Source organism: Apteryx rowi, unplaced genomic scaffold (assembly GCF_003343035.1).
Source record: "Apteryx rowi isolate R43461 unplaced genomic scaffold, aptRow1 scaffold_53, whole genome shotgun sequence".
NCBI classification, from domain to species: domain Eukaryota; kingdom Metazoa; phylum Chordata; class Aves; order Apterygiformes; family Apterygidae; genus Apteryx; species Apteryx rowi.
The window spans coordinates 968,698-988,436 of record NW_020450794.1 but is presented as its reverse complement, the minus strand read 5'-3'; the positions used below and the strand labels follow the sequence as shown (position 1 = coordinate 988,436).

Genomic DNA, 19,739 nt, shown 5'->3' with positions numbered 1-19,739 from the left:
CCGACGGTGGGAGAAGCCGCTGAGCTCTGGCCCGCTGGCCTCGTCGGAGGAAGCGGGGGCCTGCGCGCGCGAGCGGGCCTCTCCGAGACCGCCGCTCCCGTTGGGCGCTGGCAGCGTAGCGGGCTGCTGCGCCGGAGGGTTTGCCGATGCTAAAAACACCGCTGGGATCGAGTGCCAGCGATTCTCGCGCGGCCCCCCGCGCCCGCAGCCTTCCTCCGTGCCCTGCTAATAGAGCAGGGATTACTGAGGTGGGGGACATCTTCCCCAGGACGTTATCTGAGCTCGGCAGCAGGAATGCCGCCCTTGCAATTCAGGCCGGATTTGGGGGCGCTCCCGCGTGCGCCGTCCCCGGGCTGGGGGCCGGGCTGGTGCGCTGGGATGGGGTGGGGGGGGGGACGACGCGCGGCCCCGGCGCCCCGTCTCAGCCCCCCGCTCTGCCTCGTGTCTCCCGCAGCCCTCCTGGAACCGAGACCACGACGACACGGCGTCGACGCGCTCCGGGGGGACGCCGGGGCCCTCCAGCGGGGGACACACGTCGCACAGCGGCGACAACAGCAGCGAGCAAGGTAGGACCGGAGCCCTCGCGCCTCCCTCGCGCCTCCGCTCCCGCTTGGGAAACGCGCTCAGGTCCCCGGCGCGCCGCGCCACGCCGCGAAAGGGCTGCCTTCCCCACTGTGCCCCCCCCCCTTTTTGGTGTTTTTGACACTTTTTCCATCTTCTAGTAAAATGATTGGCATCTTTCTTTCTCCGACCCTGCCAGCAGGCACATGTTAGAGCAACATATGTACCAAATTTGCAGTATGCTTAATAAAAATAAGCAACGAGAAGGGTTTTCTTTTTCCTCCCCCCCCCACCCCCCCGCTTCACTCAAATGGGTTAAAAGACGAAATCTTCAAAAGCAAATGTAATTAAGATTGCTGAAATGCATGGTAATATTTCAAAGGTGCCACTGAAACTTTGCCGCGTAGAAAGCAAGAGGAGTTAGCTGGCCCGTTTCACAAAATCCTGAGCAGCACTTTTATTTACTTTTTCCCCCTCAATTCCAATTTATTTGAATGTAAAAATGTTTTGTTTGAGTGCCAAGCCAAACCGAGTAATTGTTTTAGCAGGACATATATGAAGCTAGCTTGGTGCAACTGCAGTGGAGCATACTGCGGATAACCAGCACCGTCTTAGACGCTCCAGAGTTTAAAACGCTAAAGTTCTCAGTTTTTTGGAGAAGCTGGTTAAATGCTTCATACTTTTTCTGCCGAGACCAACTGCAGTGGATTTAGTGTTAATTTAATGCAATTAAAATTTAAAAAGGATCCTTCATCTGAATATAAAAGAAAGCGCTGTATTGAAGTTGCCTCTGAACTCGCAATAGGTATATACTTTTAAATCTGGTTTTATGATCATGTTTCATTCAAGTGCTGTTAGACAACAAAGGAATTGTGTTTCCAAAAAAAGGTTGAGCAGTACTGATTAGCATTGCAAAGTCTACATTTAACAAGATTAGTTTTTAAACTAAAACAGTATATTTTAATTTTTTATATGCACGGACGTAATGTACATTGTGAATAACATCTCTTTATAGAATTTTAAGTATTTGAGACACTTTATTGTTTAAAGAAAAGTTGCTGACTTCATCACAAGTATAGCCTAGTAAAAATGGGGCCTGGAATAGTAAACTGTTGCAGAGCTGAGGCAGAAACTGGTAACCTCCTGACCTCTGACTTTTACTGGAAAATGATATGCAACATAAATTCAAGGGGCCTTTTTTCTTTCAAGTATGTATACGTATATATTATAGTGTTGCTGTTCACAATGCTGTCGTTAAAGTGGTGTCAACATGTTCATTAGAGCCCCTTACTTTTGGAGCGAACTTTAAATTCCTCTTATTTTTAAGGGTGCAAAAGTTGCTGCAAAAATGCACTTTGAACTCAACCTTGGTGTTCAGAGGGAGCTTTTTGTAGTCAGATAGGTCTGTTCTTTCATTAGAAGGATGTGTGTGTGTTCATGCATGTATGTGCATAAGCATATATGTGCAGATGTGTGTACCAAACAACTGTAGAGAGAGTTTTCGGCATGCTCCTAAACCCCTTGGGTGCTTTGAGCTTCTCGGTTCCTGGCACACTTTTTAGTAATTTCAGGCATCATTTTCTTCTAAATGTGGCATTTTATAAGTCCAGAATGGCAGTCATTTCTGAGATCAGCTTCGTTCTGGGCTGCTCTTAGCAAGGTGCGTATAAACGCGGAAAGGAAGGTTTTTCAGAAGGGCCTGAGGGCCTCAGAGCTGGTGTCCCGTTGCGTTTCTACAGCAAGGCCACCAGTGGCACTTAGCCACTTCTGCAGCTTCTGCCCAATTTTTACAGCAAGTTTCCCTGACAGCGCTCGATGAATGCATGCCTTTGCTGAGGATGGCTGGTTGCATTAGGACTTCGGGGAGGAGTAAAGGAGGGGGGACTTACTATGGGGGATGCCGAGGAGCTCTAGCGCGCTGGCCGAGATGTCCCTTCTTCTGCACGCACCATCCGAGGAGCCTGGCCTGAGGGTCTCTGTTGCTGGGACTTGTATCCAGGCTGCTTCCACCTATGCAAATGTCCTTTTTCTCAAGGAAGCAGAATGCGGGAAGAGCAGCAGTGGTTTTCCAGAGCCTTGTACATTGTGTCAGCTCAAAGCACGCCGAATTCAGAGCCTCTGACCAAATCTCATTTGTTTAAACACACCCACGCCTCTCTAGACACCATATATAGAAAAAGCACAGTTTTCGCCTTCCTGAGCAAGGATAAAAAAGTTGTAAACATGATCCTGACAGACCAAAAGGGAAAGGGGGGGGGGGGGAAGACAGCAAATACCCTGCCCCTCCCTAACTGCATTTGTTAAGTTAAAAATGTCATGATTTGCAAGCTGAACTTGGTTTGTCTTCTGAGGCCCGAGGCGAGGATTGGCAACGCCATGGCCAAATGCACATACCCGCCTCTGCTGGCCGCTTCTCCTTATGGCCGAAAGAGCAGCCGTGGCAGTGCTGCGGAGGTCGGGTGCTCCGACAGGGCTAAGAGCGCTCCAGCCCGGGGTGAAAGGATGGTGACCCACGCGTTCGTTCTCATGAACGCAGAATTTAGCTCAGAACGCAGAGCTTGCATGACATATTTTCAGTATATTACGGGCTTCCCTATTTTTAGGATTTTTAAAAATTCTTTTCGGATCCATCTGTCAAGAATGCATTTGCCATAAAAATAAAAAAAAAATCTAATCACCAAAAGTATAACCCTTTAAAACAGTCTATTTTTAGGTTGTTCCCACGACCTATTTTCCCCTCTTACAACAGGTGAAATCACCTGTTTGCACCAGGTTTCTAATGAGCCACTTGGGGCTGAGTTGAGAAGCAGGAGAGGTTCTCAGGGCTGCTGTAATGATCCACGGGGGGTTATTTTGATCTGGTTTTGCTTGGACTTAATGGACGGTTGTTTAAAACTGCTGAGGTGACTACCCACGAGACGGGTAGTGCAGGTGAAGTTGCTGCAGTCTGCGCGTGTCTAGAGGAGAGGTTTGGCCCAGCACCTGCATGCAACGCGTGGACGCGTGCTAAAGGTGTCACGAGGGTGTGAGGGTGCGCTTTGCATTTCCGTAGGTGCCTACAGACTGGAAAGCCCGGGCCCCTTAACAAGAGCTTTCTCCTTCACGTGAACACTTAGTTCTTAACCCAGACTGTGCTAAAGTCTATTTTGGGACTTTTTAAAAGCTTCTGTTCTTTACCTGATTCACGGCTGCTCTTTTAATCCCTACAAAGTACATTTTTAATTCATTTATGGCCCTGTATGCAAAATACGTGGAACGATTACCTTGGAAAACAGAAGAGATGCTCTTGCATGTAAACACTGAAAAGCTTTTTTAATCGTGCAAATTTATTTACTTAGTAGATAGCGATGACTCCCAGCTGTTACACTCTATTGTGTAAATCCATATTTAACTGCCAGGGAGCTGCTCCGAAGTCTCGTGCCACTGAACAGCAGGGTATGTTATTGCAGAGCACGTTGACACGACCGCTTATAAAGGCCCGGTATTGTGTCGTAGGAGGGGATAGTTATAGTACAGGAATGCAGAATAATATTATGAAAAAGTGTAGAGGGCTGTTTCCCCGTTGCTACGTACTTACGACGAAGGGCCTTTGGAGGTCTGTTTCTAAATGGTGCAAGGAGAGCTGAATTTACACAGTGGAGAAATAACTCACAGAATTCTATTAAAAAAGGCGAAGCGAGTCCTTCGGCGCAGCCGGGCGAAGCTGAGCTCACGGCAGCGCGGTGTTTTATTTTTGCTGCGTATTCTAACTGCAGAAGAATCCTGTTTGGGGTATTACTGTAGCTATTTTGTTTTGCTTTTTAAATAGTCAGACCAGAAGGTCGTTGAACAACGATCTTGTACAGTTGCTTTTAAGCCAGGGTGGGTGTTTTTTTTTTTTTAAATGCCCATGGAGGCTGGCCAGAGGGGGAGAGCAGGGCTGCGTTACCATCGGGGCAGCTGAGTGACCATTTATATCCCCGCTCGCCCTTTTGCATGGAGAAGCAAAGCCTCACGAGGGCCAAGGTAGGTGCTGGAGTGGTCGGCTGGCCCATGACTGATGGCGTAGGGAGGCCGGAGCCCGCTATCGGGTCTCTTAGTGAGCACGTTGCGTGCGAGGTTTGGGCTGCAGCTCCCCTTCCCCTCTGCCCTTCGTTGACCACTCCGACACTTCGTTTTTCCCCTCCTTCCCATTACAGCTTCGCTTACGTGTTGCCCAGCGTGTTGGCCAATGTGCGCTGGCCAATGCGCGTTGGGCGACGCTCTGCAGCGAGCGCCGGCAGCACCCAGGCTCGCCGCTCTTGGCCCTAACCTACCTGCTGTGTTTTGTAGCCTGTGCCTGGCCATAGACTTTGGGATGTGAGGTCGGCACGGATAGCAAGCGGGCATGTCACCTGCATGCTGGGCCGGGCGCTGGTTGCTTTGCATTTAAACACGTGCGAAGCGGCCCGCCAATTATTTACATCCGAACAGAGCTCCCCAAAAAAAAAAAAAAAAAAAAGTATGAAGTATGAAGTATCACCTGCTTTATTATGTAGCCCTCTGGCACCGTAATAGCCCAGCATATTTTTTACTATAATATGGTAATAAAAGAATACGTAAAAGGCAGACAAAGGTTCTGTCTTTTCGGTAAGGTGACCCCTGTTACCAAGTAACTGCTTTACTTATGAGCTTATTAAAAACTCAAAAAATGAGCTTTTCATACTTCACAGGCATTGATGTGAAAATGAGCTGTCCTGTGAGTAGTTTTCTTGATCATTTTTAGAACAATTGATTAGCCAAAGAGCGGCTGTCATTAGCTGACATTGACTGATAGCAATTTGTCCCGAGCGCCGAAGGTCAGCCAGGCAGGGGAAGCTCCGGCTCGTCTTTGATTGACCTTTTCTGATGCCATTATCATGCGACTGGTTAGACTAGATGTGACCCTCGATTGAAAAAGACAGGGGCATTAGTCAACAGGGGCTGTTCCCAGTGTTTTTCGGGTTATTTATATATTGTGGCTCTTGAATTAAACCTAATGGGCTTGTTTTTAAGAAAAGGAGGGGGTAGCGGTTTGCTCTCGAAGGCTCGGCCATCGCTTTTTCCTCCCTTTCTTTCCCGTTGAGCAGGCAGCGCTTGTTTTGCTTTAAAGCGGCGTGTGCACCTGTGCCTCTTGCTTTGACGTGAGATACAAGATTTAAAAAAAAAAAGGCGCATGTATATATATGTATATATACGCTTTTTTAATTTTGAGCACAAAACTTGAACGGTTGGTTCGGGTTTGGAACTCTCCATGTAGGTGCACGTTCTTCGGCAGCACCAGAATTAATTATTTTTATCTCCTCAGGATCATGTTTTATTTTTTAACAGTGATTGAGTACTTGAGGATTATGCTCATCACAACGTGATGCCAATTTATCATTCTGCTCTAAAGCCGGAGGGCGTGAAACTGTTTTTTTCCTCCTTCTGTTTTTTTGTTGTTTTTTTTTTCCCCCTCCCCGGTCTCATCAGCCTTATTCAGCTGTTAAAGTGAGATTTGAGCAGTGTTAAGTCTCTGTGCTTGAGCTACACAGGGTTACGCTGTCAGTATGGTGCATCGCAGGCAGTCCTCGTTTTGACGCGTGGGGCTGCGTGTGTCGGGATTCAAGCAGCAATCTATTTCTGGTCCCAGGATTTGTTTGAGTAGTTCCCATTAGCTCAGAAAGTCTCCTATTAACAGGGCTTTTTTTGATTTGGCCGAAGTAACCCTAAATAATGTTCCTCGTTTTGCCTACATTGAGGGTAGCATAGTCGTAAACTAATCCCTTTCCTTGTAAAAACCTTTCTTGCTCCCCTTTGCCTTTCAGGAGAAACTTGAATTTCTCAATGTAAGTAGCAACTTGTTTTTCAGGTCAGCCCCCAAAGATAATAAGCGTTTCAAAAGCAGCGCAAACATTTCAGCACAGTTCAGAGCGACTCTCAGGCTTTGCTTAGGAAGAGCTTCAAACTGGGAGGAGAGTCGATCATGTGAGATGGCAGATTTTTTAGGCAGAAGCTGTTGCCGTTGTTGGCAGAGCAAAAGCAGGGAAAATTACTTTTGGAACTGTTTACATTTAAAGTGGCTATGGAAATACAAATATTCCTGAATTCTAAGCCTGTCTGTAATCAAGCAGCAAAACTCATGTGTTGGAGACTCCTCTCCCCCCCCCCCCTTATTTTGGCAAGCGGTCTAAAATTATAAACCTCTCTCCCGTTAAACTTCTGTGTGGCCTTGCACAAGTCTGCGTGCGTGTAGACGGGCATGCGAGGATATGGCCCCGATCCTGAAACCAGTCGCCCGCCAGCTGCAGAGAGCTTTTGCAGGCCCCCAAAATGTACATTGCTGAGCGTTGAACGCGCGGAGCTCTGGCAAGGCAGCAGTGAACAGGGGTGGGAAACGCCACCTTGCTGATTCACGTCTTAAACCGTTATCTGAAAAACTCGGGTGCCTGTCAAAGTGGCGTCTCACTTTCCTTCTTGGATGGGGCGGAAGAGCGAATCTTCGTTGCAAGCAGTCATAGATTTGAAGTTTGGGGTTGCCAAGAGGCCTCTTTTTAGCAGCACTCGAGTCTTGCTCTTTGAAGACTGCTTTGGCATGGCTTGGTTGAGAAAACTCGTGGTTTTATGCCAGGTTTTTCCCCCTCCTCTGCGTTCTGGCAGCCAACGGGGCCCCATGGGGCACCCTCCGAGCCCTGCTGGCCTCTCCGGATCTCGTTGGCATCAGCGGAGCCTTTTGCTGTGTGATGAGATGGCAGTGGGAGACTCTTTGATGTGTGTCACTGGCATCTCAAAACCAGTGGCTAAAAAGGCAAAGTAGTGCCTCTGAGATGGCCACCGCTTTTGAGAGTCCTTTTATTGCAATGAACCTATAATAAATGCACGTTGTTTCTGGATTAGTGATGCAACAGGAGTGTGGTGGCTGCTTTGCCTAAGCCATTTTCTTACTTGTCACGTGAAATGCTGGGGAAAAAGAAAAGATGACTAAGATTGGAGCAGAAGTCTTTAAAATAACAAGCTGTGTATGGGGAAAGTGGGTGAAGCCTGTGCATGTCCCACAGTGCAAGAACGAGGCGTGTGTATTCACCAGGTTTCACAACACAGGAGCTTTCTGTAGCGTTAGCAGGTTTAAAACCAACAAAAAGGCATTTTTGCACGTTTTGCATCTTGCATAAAATTCATCGGTGTTGTGCACTGTGGAGGGGAGCAGGGGTCAAAAAGAGATTAGACAAACTCATGGAAAATATGTCCTTCTGTAGCTATGAAGAAGGATGGTCCGCTTGCAACCCCTGGCTCGGGAAGCTGTTGAAGGGTCGGTTGTCAGAGTTATAGAGTAGGCTATTCTGCATTACCCTGTTTTTTCTGTGGTTTTTCTAAACGTCCCTTATTACTACTGCGAGAGACAGACACGAGATTGAGCTGCTTGGACCATTGATCTGCTCTGGTTTTTATGTTAAAGTAATTTTTTAATTCAAGGCAGGAAATAAGATACTTACCGGATTTTTGATTTACTCTTTTTTTTGACAGGTCTTGCTAATGTGGGTGTGTTTGTGTTGGTAAGAACTAGAAAGCAGAAGTAGTTTGTGTTTTCTCACCCTTATTACCCCGGTGGTGGGAATGGTTTGACAATATTCATTCAAATTTGACAGGTGATTGCTTCTGTAAATGAATGCACTCCAATCATAATTGTTGCAACAGAATTGTTTGATTACCTGGCAGTAGCCTCTTTCTCTGTGATAGCTTTTGGATCACCTGTTTGCTGAGAGCATTTGACAGTCCTCATGTTTATTACCCAATTGAATGTCAGTAGCAATTGCAGCTAAAGATAAACGAAAATGCAAGTACTTGTTGACCTTGACTTTTTTCCACAAGATATTGGACTTGATGGCTCTATTGCTGTTGAACTGATAAGAGTTATAAACAGTAGTTTAAGGAAAATGTTTTATTCCCAGAGGAAAATACCACATTGCTGTGGGAAATGGCATCTGACTCGTGCTCTTTGCCAAATTTACTTGGTTCACCTTCATTTAGGCTGTGGGAAAATAAAATAAAATTTTTCCCTTTTATGACTTTAATATCTCTGCAAACACGAATTCCTGCGCTCTTTGTAAAGTTTTGTTGGCAGACTGCACAATAATGTAGAACAAGCGAGGGACCTCTCTGTGTTTTATGATGTGCTATAATGAGGATTCTCAATTCTTCCTCATTTTCGGCCTGATTTGATAATTATAGGGAGGGAGCAGGGCTTTCTTCTCGTATTCCGTGGAAAGCTGTAACGCGTCTACAATTTGGGAACGTCGGGCCCAGCGTGGCTGCGGTGCGATTCCCCGGCATGCGGTTGCGCGAGACGGGGCACTGCCTGTGGGCCGGGGCCGGGCAAGGTCAGCCCCAGTGGGGGGACACATCCGTATGGGGCACTTGTCCCCGCAAGCCATTTTCACCCGCTTTTTTTGGAACTGGGAAGGAGAGAGTGTCCCTGTGCTGGCTGCTGTCGGGCAATGGCAGGGACGGGAGCACTTTGGTGGAAACAGGAAGGGGCAATAGGCTTGGAGATCTTTTGGGATGAAAGTCCTTTATGAACGTAACATGTGACTCATGCAAAAGGCTGTGGAATTATATATTTTAAAACATAAGTCCTTTTCATGTCGGCGGCTGCTGTGATAAACTCCATACAGCGCTGTAAAAGCTTGTTAAGGCACAGAAGCACAGGATTAAGCGGTGCTGTAGCAGTCAGGAGAGTCAGACTAGTAATCTTATTGCGCTGTGGTTTTTTTTAGGTAAGATTAAGCTGGCATTGCATTATATGTTTGTGGGCGAGGGGGCATTCTTTAGGGGATTAATTAATAGGCTCAACGCTATAAGGTGCTGACGTCATGTTTCTCTAAACGCAAGCACGGGAGCGGGGGCAGTTATTCATGAATGAACGGGGCCCTCGTCCTCCGCGCCCTCCATCCCCACGCTCAGGGCAGCCCCGGCAGCTTCTCCTTGTGGAGGAAGGTGCCCACCGTGCAGCACCTGCTGCACTATATTTCACGTGAGATGGTTTCTCGCTGGCCTGCTGATCTACTAGTCGGTGTCATGCAAAGTACCAGCGGCAGAGGCCTGATTTCTCTTTTCCTCGAGCAGGTGCGGGAGCGGATGGCTGTGACTGAGCAGGTGCCTGACGTTGCTCTGGTGGGTCTTGGAACGAGGGTGGTGTCACTCGAACCTTTTGGCTCTGTCTTCTCTCCTCTCCCCACGATCCCTCTGCCCTGTTCTCCCTGTGGCCTCTGTGTCTTGCACTGGATAGTCCTGAGTTTTTGCTGATAGCAAGAGGTCTTCAGAGCTCAGGAGCTGGGCTGACCACATGCCAGGCTGCCCTCGTAGGGTGCTCGATGTGCAAGGACACAGAAGAGTCTGTCCCGGCCATGCCTGTGTGGCCCAGGGGGATCAGTTGCTTGGTTGGGATGAGTTGTCTTGGGAACAGCGTCAGATCCGGGCAGGTCAGGTTTTCCCTGAGTACTCTGCTGCCCTTCAGCAATCTGTGGCTTGGAAACTTCCTGATCTCCAGGTGGTAGCTTTGGTACTTAATAGCCAGGGATTTTTTTTTTTTTTTTTTTAATTCTTCCTCAAATTTCTGTGAGCAAAAACCTCACATGGAGCTTGCAGGCAGTTCTTTGTGGTCGTTCTTCACAAGAGCGTAATGGGAAGTGTTGGAAAGAAGAAGGAACGCCTTATAAGTAAATAAAATATAGTGGGGGTAGCCTTGTCAGCTCTTCATACCTTAGTCCTGTGTTTTCCCGTGGCTGATCTGTGTCGCAGCCGAGCAGTGGTTCTTGCCACCCTGACATCAAGTCTTTTCTCAGGGCTGTAATTCGTCCTTTGCAGAAGGGCCAGGGAAGACCTACCAGGAGGCACCAATAATGTCCTCAAGAAAGAGCTAAAGGTGGACATAACCTGACTGATACTTAAATCTCTTCCTAGCCGGGTGAATAGCAGTTAGTGTCACATGGACGCATGCTAAAAATATTCTGAGGTCTGTGGCCTCTCGCTTGGCTTCAGAAGAAGGCAGAACTTAGCTCTGTCTCGTCAGCAAGTGAAGGTCACTGGCACGAGGCTCGCGGGGTGGACAACCCTGTCCTGCCCTCGTCGCCGTGCCAGGAGACTGTGTCTCCCCAGACCGGCATCCCGGGAGGAGCACCACCACCACCACGCTCGCTGTTGTCATCCCAACAGCTCCTCCAGGTGCCCTGTCCTCGCCTGCTCCGGGGGGGCCGCAGCCGGGGTGCCCAGGAGAGGCTTTGGCGCAGGACGCTCGCCCGCTCTCTTCCTCATGCATTGGTCTGGAATTGCCCCTGCAACCTCTGCGGGAGACTGGCTGGGTAACAGCAAGGGTCTCGGTACCATTTCAGTATAATTATCAGCTAGAATTGGCCCCTTGTTGTATCCTTGGACCTGGCTGCAGGTAAAGTAGCTGGTCGCTTTGTCAGTAGTAGATTGAGCCACCAAGTCTTTGAATGTATATAAATATTTACAGGGCTCTGTGTGTGCGTGTATTTGCTTGTATACATGCTTGCATGTGTCTTCCCACTATCAGTACATTTTTATTCTGAGAGGCTGGCAAGAAAAGTGGTAAAATAACCCCCCTATGAAATACAAGAGCTTTCTCAGGGCCTTTCCTGTTTCCTTTCGGTGGAGTATTGTGCTAAATTTCTTGGTATTACAGCTACCAGATACAAATTAGCAAACAGTGTTGACATCAGTTTCTTACCACAGATTTAATCCATCAACCCCCCCCCTGTGGTGGCCATAATTGACCAGGCTGAAGAGCAGTCTAGAGACAAGAGCGGGATCGTTGCAGCGCGGGGTAGCCAAATCTGCAGGAAATGTGGAGCTGAACGGCAAGTGGGGAGGGGAGGAGAGGAAGGAGGAGTCCTGCAGCTCCACCAAATACAAACCTGCAGCTTCCATGGGCCTCGTGTAAAATTAATCCGGCTTGAAGTTTCAGTAGTAGTGGGTGAGAAGATTATACTGACACGTACTAACGAAAAGGGATGTTTTGTGCGACCTGCTCTCTATTGCTCTGTTTTAAGCATGGGTGTCTTGAAAGCCCCCGAGTGAGTTGGTAGGTGACTGCTTTCTGTTTAAACGGGAATTCAGTTGGTGACTTGGTTTCATTTAATCCCGAGAAAGTAAACCTAACGATCTGCAGGAATGCAGCATGTAGCCGGAAGAGCATGTTATTCATCACATTGGTGTAGCAATTCTTCACCAAGATAGCTATATCTTATTACTTAAAAACATAGCGTACACAAATAAGCAACTCTCAGCACGGCTTTCCATATATAGTATTTTAGTGTAGATTAGAATTGACTTACTCAAATGAATTGAAATTGTATATGTTACTAATACATTAATTTTATTTACTGTTGGAGTTGATGTAGATGAAATGACTGTATTAAATTTAAAGGTACCTCTCAAGTAGATAAATATAAACTTGATATTAAATATATTAATACTCAATTAAAATTAATAATCAATTTACTTGGATATTGGAGGTCAGCCAGGGATGGCACTGAAATGGTATTAGGTTTATCATAGTGGTCTGAATACATCATATACTGTTGCAAAAGCATGTGCTAATTTTAGCTTACAAAGAGGATGAAGATAAACTGCCTGCTGCTAGTTTGCCATATGCTATCCTGGTGATAATATTCAAGTACAAAATATTCTACAGAGAGTCTCATTGTTTCAGTAGAGGAAAACTGGAAAAGAGTTAAGCAAATTTCTGCTCCGTAAATGTTTACAAAATAATGAAATAAAACAAATCTCAAATGCTGGTAGATGAGATCTGTGAAATTTGTTTTGGTTTTATTGGCTTTCATGGGAGTCAACAATTTGTTTTAGTATATATTTGATCCAATTTTATCCATTTCTCACATGTAAATCTTAAAATCAATCTAAATAAAAATTGATCCTTTTTTTTCTTCCGGTAGGCAAAAATACAGTCTGAGTTGCTTATAACTACTTAAAAGACTCCCATCCTTTAAGCTTAGTGCAGGCATGAAGGCTGAGCTGACGTTTGCAGGAGACTCTGTGTGCCTCGGTGGGTCGGAAACAAGGCAGCACCTGCTTGGCCTTGCCACGCTTGGAGGGCGCCGCTCCCGTGGTTTCCCTTGAGCGCTGTCGCCGCAGCGGGTGCACGCGCGTGGAAGCGTGGTGCAGCCCTCGTAGCAGCCGAGAGGGAGAACGGTGGGTGTCGATGGACGGAGATGTGCTGATTACATCTTCTGCTCAAGTGCTAAGTGAAAGATCTGGCTCTAGGAGATGGCAGGTCTACTATTGTCTGGCTTTTACAACTTGTTTTTACGGGGGTTTTCACAGGAACAAATACAATTACCAAAATAAAAGCAAGTAGCGTGGCGGGTCGGTATCACGGTAGGCCACATGCTCTTGAGTCAGCTTGGGCAGGAAGCTCGTCAGCGCTGCTCCCTGCCATTTCCATTGCATCTTTATCTCCCCAGTTCATTGTTTGCCACCAAGTGCTTGAAATTCTAGTTTCTAAGTAGAAGCTTCCTGTTTCTTGCATTTAAATTTAGTTTGGTGAGACATAAGTTCAGATACCTATCAAGGAGGTTTCTTTTTTTTCCCTCTAAGTGAGGCAAAATAGGAAGAGGAAATAAATTCTGATGCAATGGTAAGAGGTAGAATTTTACATTTTCAGGTAAAACTTAAAGTTTATTTTTCCCCATATTCTCAGTGGCAGGAAGCATGAGGTTGTATCTTTATGATAAGGTATCTGATGGGCACTGAATTCATCCTTTCTGCCCTAAGTAATTTTAGAAGGGGCCATATAATCCAGATCTGATTCAGAAATAGAGATGGGCATATTCAGTGGTCATTGTCTGCCATTTCCTTGTGATATCCTTGCTGCTTATAAGTCTTTACTCTTCTGCGCAGTATTCAAAGCTGATAGCACGCGTATTCCTTTAGTCATCTCATAGCCAAATCTCTCTCTGAAGAGCTCCTGTCTCTCTCCATTGACTGCAGAGGGACCCTCAGAGGACTAATCACCTCAGTCAAATGCTTAACTTAGCAACCCTAGTTAAGTGCATAAAGTAAGAAGGGATGAATCTGTGCCAAAACTTCTTGCTTCTTTAGGAAGGAAACTTTTGCTCTGCCTAGAGAAGCAGAATAAAGTGGTTGGTACCACTAAAGATATGGAGGAAGAGCTTGTTGTGTTGTGTATGTGTCCTGTGCAGCTCCTGAGCATGCTGCAGTGAGCGTGTCGCGAATCTCCTTGTCTCAGCTGACCAGTATTGATAATCCAAAGTGTTCCTGCCGTGCATCCAAAAAGAGATTTTTTTTAAAAATACTATGGCGGGGGCAGTGTTTGCATTCCCATGCCTAGCCATCAGGATTCTCTGTTTCAAGCTTTCTCTGCAATCAGGAGGTTGCTCGCTTTGTAAGTATGCGTGTTTTTTAGCAGGAAGGTTTTCACATGACTCTAGGAGCTGGGGACTTGAATATAAAACCTAATACATGGGCTTGTGAAATTAGGTAGGAATCATTTGCTCAGCTTTCAACTAAAAAGTACTGAGGCCTCTCATGAGATGAAAGGCTCCATGAATGAAACCTCAAAACAAAATCTGTTACTGAATTCATTTAGTAGGAAGGACAGTATTCAAACAGCTCCTGACTTCACTTTGTTCTGCTGTTTGGGCACAGGGTCCTTTGTGTTACGCTGCAGCTGTTAGGGCTTCTCCCCATATACCTTCACGGGCTGCTTTTACATGTAAAACCGTAGTTAAAACTACTTCCACTCTAAACTAACAAGATTCGCCTTCAGTTCGTTTAAGCACACTAGTCCGCGTTTAAAAAAGGCTCATTTGTCTGTTCCATTTCGTAGTCAAATTTGTAACAATGCTCACTAGCGGATGCGGCAGAAGATTTTTTTTTTTCTTTCTTTCTTTTTTTCCTCACCATAATTTCTGTGCAGAATTTTGAAGTCTTATTTTCATATCTAAGATAAGCCAGGTCACTTTGGATTCCATCCAGGAAAATATGTTTGGATTGGGAATGGTGACCCCACTGTGCCCCAGCAGCATTAAATCCGAGGTTGCTGCCTCCCAAAGCTGCAAGTGCAAAGGCTGGGGATGGTGCTGGAGGAGGAGCTGTGGAGACACCAGGCGAGCGCAGGTACTGGCGGTGGCAGTGCAAGCATTCACTCCATGCCTTGTCACTGTGCCTATCTTTGATCTTGAGGGCTGGCTCCTGGGGGAGAACCCGGGGAGGGAGCTGAGAGAGGTATTTGCAGGGACGTCCCCTCGGAGACTTCCTTCTGAGCTGTTTGGCTTTCGGAGCATAAGTTGTAACTTGCACAGATGCCCCGAGCAACTCAGGAAGACGGGCTTTCCCATGTGGCTGTTGATTGCTCTCAGGTTCAACCTCCTCATCCACCACTTGGCTCCCTGACTGGGTTGTGTTGTGTATAACCTGTGTCATCTTTAGCTAACGGGGACAACACATGCTGTCCTGATCCTCTCCCTGCATGCCTTTGCAGTTCATATGAAATGTCAGGCTTGCAGAAAGCCTTCTGGGCTGTCAAAAGGTGGGTGAAAAGGAAAGCTTCTGTGTGGTCTTCTGGGCAAGAGTGCTTTGTTCTCGCTAGGTCTATTCTTTCTTCATTTAGGTCACTGCTTAAACCACATCCCATGTAAATATGTTGGGTCAAAGTCCTTTTCATAGAAGTCATTAAATAACAGGTAGGAATGATTTTCAGCTGAGCTTTGTTTTCCAACCCCCCTGATTATAAATGAAAATCTCTGTATTCCCTTCTCATTCACCTGGACCACTTTAGTTCCTGAATTGCAGGTGAAGCTGGTCAGCCAGTTGAAATAAATTACAAAGTGCCAAGTTGCTTTGCATAGAAGATGGCAGAGTGGGATTAGCAATGGTTCAGAGGCTGGTATTGTTGGGGACTGTTCTGATAATTGGCAGATTTCTGTGAAAATGTTCTCCAGTCTCAAGAGAATCACTAGTTTTGGCATTGGTGGTTATTTATTTAGCACTGCACATGAAGAGAGCACAAGTGTGTGACTGGAGACTTGCTCTTTTGCCTGAGAAACCTTAGCTACCTGGTCTGAAGACTGAGACACTTGCAGGCGGTCAGCCATAAAGCAAAAGTTGTATATGGGATGATGCAAGCAGTTCACAAACAATTTGAAAATTGTGTTTCCGTTCTACTCAGCACACAATGAATTTATTAGAAGAGAATTGTGTTCGTAGTGACAGTGAAAACTGGAAGTAGTATTCACTAGGATTTTTTTGACTGTCACAGGATAACCTGAATGCAGGTTTTGCAAGTATTTTCTTTCACTTTTATGCATTTCTGAGGATGTATATATTTTACAAAACCATCCTGGTCTTCTTCAGCATAGTCTTCTAATGTTTTGCCTGCCTTTATCAAGACACAGTGTAAAAGGACCACACTGGTTCGTATTTTTAAGGGGTATTATTCTGACCTCAAAAACTGATATTTCCTTAGCTGGTGCTAGAAACCCTTTCTGTGGTTTCAGTCTGCTTTTCTTTAGCAATTAAGAATCAGGTGGCATTAGAATAATAGCTGATTTTGAATAGCCACTTTAACCACCTGTGTAATGGGGAGGAAGTGTGCAGGGCTTCTGCAGAGCCTCGGGACTCTTCGGTATGACCTCAAGTGACCAGATCCCAAACTGGTGAAACTCTGAAACGGAAAGGTCTGCATCATCAAAACTGTGCTGGCTGTTGTCCAGGAACACACTGTTTACCTGTTTCTTCCAAATCAGTCATTTTTTTGCAGGGCCAAGATGTGATTTTTTTGCTTATCTCAGTGCAACTTCATTGGTTTTAGCGAAGCTGCTCTTCATTTATTTAGATGCGTAAGCTGAGAATTGCGTTTTCTGTTTTCACAATTGAAGGTGAACGTTCTCACTGTTGATCTATATATTCCCCCACCTCTGTGTTTGAGGGCATTCGCATATAATACACCAATATGCAGACTGACAGCTCCAGCCAAAAGCAGCAGATCTTCCCTGTTGCTCCAAAGGGGCGTCTTGTTGAAGGCAAAGCCTGAAGATATTTCGCCATGAGCACAGAGCAGCCAAGCTTCTGTCTGGCCCTCCAGACGTGTAGCCAGACTGTAATGCAGGGTGGGGTTTTCCTCCTTTCCCTAACAAATAGATTTTGTTTGGGGAAGTGAGAGGCAGAAAGAGAAAACATATTTGCCCAATGCTAAATAAAAGGCTATTTATGCCTAATACATTGGCAGAATTATTCCAGAGCAGCTCATCCATGTGAAAATATGATCCTTGTGTCACTGCCAAGGTCAGAGAGACCTATGGTGATCTGCAGAGTAAGTTCAGGTCACCCAAGTTAAATCTGCCTAGGGGCCGACTTACTTAGCTCCCACACCGCATTTTTTCCGAGATTTATAAAAGCAAACATCTTCTATAGATGAAGGCAGGCATAAGGGTGTGGTAAACTCCCACCTTTAAGCCAAGGTCTCCTGTTTTTCCTTTCTCCTTTCCAGGTTGCTCCTTCCATTTCCGTGCCATTCTTTTCCCTTCCCAGAGTTTACGGGATGCTCAGAAAAGTCATTTTTTTCCTTCACATGGAAACCAGTGCAAATAAAATCCTTCTATTTCATACTGCATGCACAGGAAAGGCGCAGGGATGTTGTTGGCATTCAGACAGGAGCGGTGTTCGCTATCCGTGTGTGCGTGCTGTGTACTCACACACGGAGAGTTTATGAATTAAGAAGAGAAGCACTTTTGAAAGTTAGGGCAAGAAAGATCAAGTACGTAGTAGAAATACATTCCTCAGTAACCTCCACCAAGACAGTACTGTTTGACCAACTGGATATTTGACAGACCCATTTTGCAAGTGATGTTGGTGACTTTTTAGGCCCTGCCAGACTGACCCAAGAGGAGACGGGGAGTTGGCAGGGAGCTGGGCAGATCAGATCTCTGTCCTGTACTGATGCGAGGATGGACTGAGACAGCATCCATAGTCCCTTCTGCACCTCCTCAGCAAGAAAGCAAGGTCGTTCTTCCAGGCAGACTGTGATGCCTATGGTTTTTAGCCTGCCAAAAGCTGAGATTTTCTTCAACTTCCTCGGTTACTCATTTATCTCCTTTAAAGTGCATCAAATTGCTAAAAGCAGGCAGTTGTTTCCTACTATCCATTCCTACCATGCACTCTGTTACTATTAGAGATAACAGCGAGTGGTGTGAATTGAAAAAGAGACACTAGAAATCTTTTTGGCTTGCTTTTCGATGGATATTTGGGTTTTGCTTATGTTTTTTTAAAGACACTGGATGGCTTTTTGTTAAGACCCATCTTTACTTTGTGCTTTCTGCGTGACTCTGGTTACGTTCTCTTGCTGAGAAAGGATGAAGTTAGAGAGAGACAAACTGCAAAGGGCAAAGTTACCTTCCTCCCATGCTTTGTCCCTTTCACAATGGGTTCCCCGCTTTGCTGCTGCTGGATGTAGTGACACAAATGCTAAAATTCAGGGGTACACCAGAAGTTTTTCGCTTTCCTCTCATCAGCCTGCCTATTGAGGGTAATCCTGGGCAACTGATGTCTAGGAATATGTGGCATGGGAAGGTAAAAGAGGTAACATGCACCTGCAGGTGATAGTTCAGATGAAGTTTTGGGAATTGGACCAGATGATCTCCAGAGGTGCCTTCCAACCCGACCTGTTTGCTGATTCTGTGAAAAGTGTCCAGGATTGATTTGATGTTGCCTCCACACTGATTGCATGATTTGGACCCTCTGAGATCAGTTTGTTTTGGATGGTTTGCATTTTGTTTTCTTCTTGTTGTTTTGTTTGTTTTTAATTTGGGGGGGAAAAAAACCCAACCTTATCTATAAGTGCACTGTAAGACAAATGACAAAACACAGCATTCAAAATTCAGTGTGCTGAATGATTCCTGTTTTTTCCCTGAACGGCCTTTGCATGGTATGAGTGTGCAGGCTCTCCCGTTGGGGTGGTGCATGGCAGCACGGGGAACGGCTGTAGGGAAAGGTTTCTGAAAGCTCCCCTCTCCTTCTCACGGTGACAAGCAGGAAGCGTTCGCGCCGCAGTGACATATCTGCCTTTTTGCTGTGAGAAGGCTGATGCCGCAGCGCCTTTCACCATGGCTCTAAAGCCCAACTTCAGGTTTGTTTTTCTCATTGTAGCCTTTTTTAATCACCACCTAATCAGAACAGATTTGCCTTTTGTGTTGGAGAGAGACAGTCAAGTGGAAGAAAATTTGGTGAGAGCTTGCCTCTGTCAAATCTACTTATCTCCTTTTGGCTTCTGTACCTCCTTGCCGAGAAGCAGCCTCCGCCTATTGTAAGGGGACCCTTCAGAGTGACCGGCTTTTGCTCTGGGAACAAGAGCGGTGGATTTAGGGCACCGGGGAACAGGGAGCAGTGGGGACAGCATAAGAAAAACATTATTAATTCTGGCTACTCTCTTCTCTCTCAGACCCCCCTAGAAGCTCTGACAGAAGACTGAGGGCACTTACTTTGTAACTAAGGCATTTTTTCCTGAGCTGGTTGGATGTGTGGTAATGTGAGATCGCTCACGGATGTTTCAGGAGCGAAGCAGGCTTCTTCCAAGCACGCCCAGGCAGTGCTAGGGCAGGGCGAGGGAGAGGAAAGCTCATGGCGTGGTCCCAGTGCAGGCTGTTCTGTCATGGTTGCAAGCGTTTCTGACCTTTGCTGAGAAAGGAGGAAAAGTGTTTGGGCTCCAACTCCTGGCCTGTTGCTACGGAGCCCAGGTGTTGGGAGATGCTGGGGTCCGGGAGTTGAGCTCTCTCCTGCCGTCCTGCCTCCCTCGGCTGAGTAGTTTAAGCAACCACATGGACAACTTCCATCAGACCTCGGAGTCACCCTTGGGAGATAGCTCTTACAGATTCACACGGGCAGCCTTTCTTTCTGCCCTCATTTCCATAACTATGAAACACGGGGCTCTGCATTAGGAACAAGCTGCCTGTCTCAGAAGGGTTCAGTCTGGATAACCCTCCATAAAAAGTCAACATTCTCTTCCTCTTGTTTTAGGTACAAAACAAATAGTTAATTTGTGCCTGAACTTCAAAGCCAGATGTCTTTTCCCGAATTGCCCACTGAAGAGATTTCAGTGGCTGGAATTTGCTCGAGTAATGATTGTAGCAAGTGGATCTTTGTAAGGTTGC

The 19,739-nt window shown here is 46.3% G+C and overlaps 1 protein-coding gene across 3 annotated transcripts in view; it reads left to right on the top strand.

The window, feature by feature from the left end:
- The window catches only part of MEIS1 (Meis homeobox 1), a 103,759-nt gene that overhangs the window by 24,080 nt on the left and 59,940 nt on the right, over positions 1–19,739 (top strand). For all 3 annotated transcript variants that reach the window (XM_026080750.1, XM_026080751.1, XM_026080752.1), the window contains exon 7: positions 455–566. In XM_026080750.1, coding sequence (XP_025936535.1) covers positions 455–566 — 112 coding nt within the window. The remainder of the gene's footprint in view (positions 1–454; positions 567–19,739) is intronic.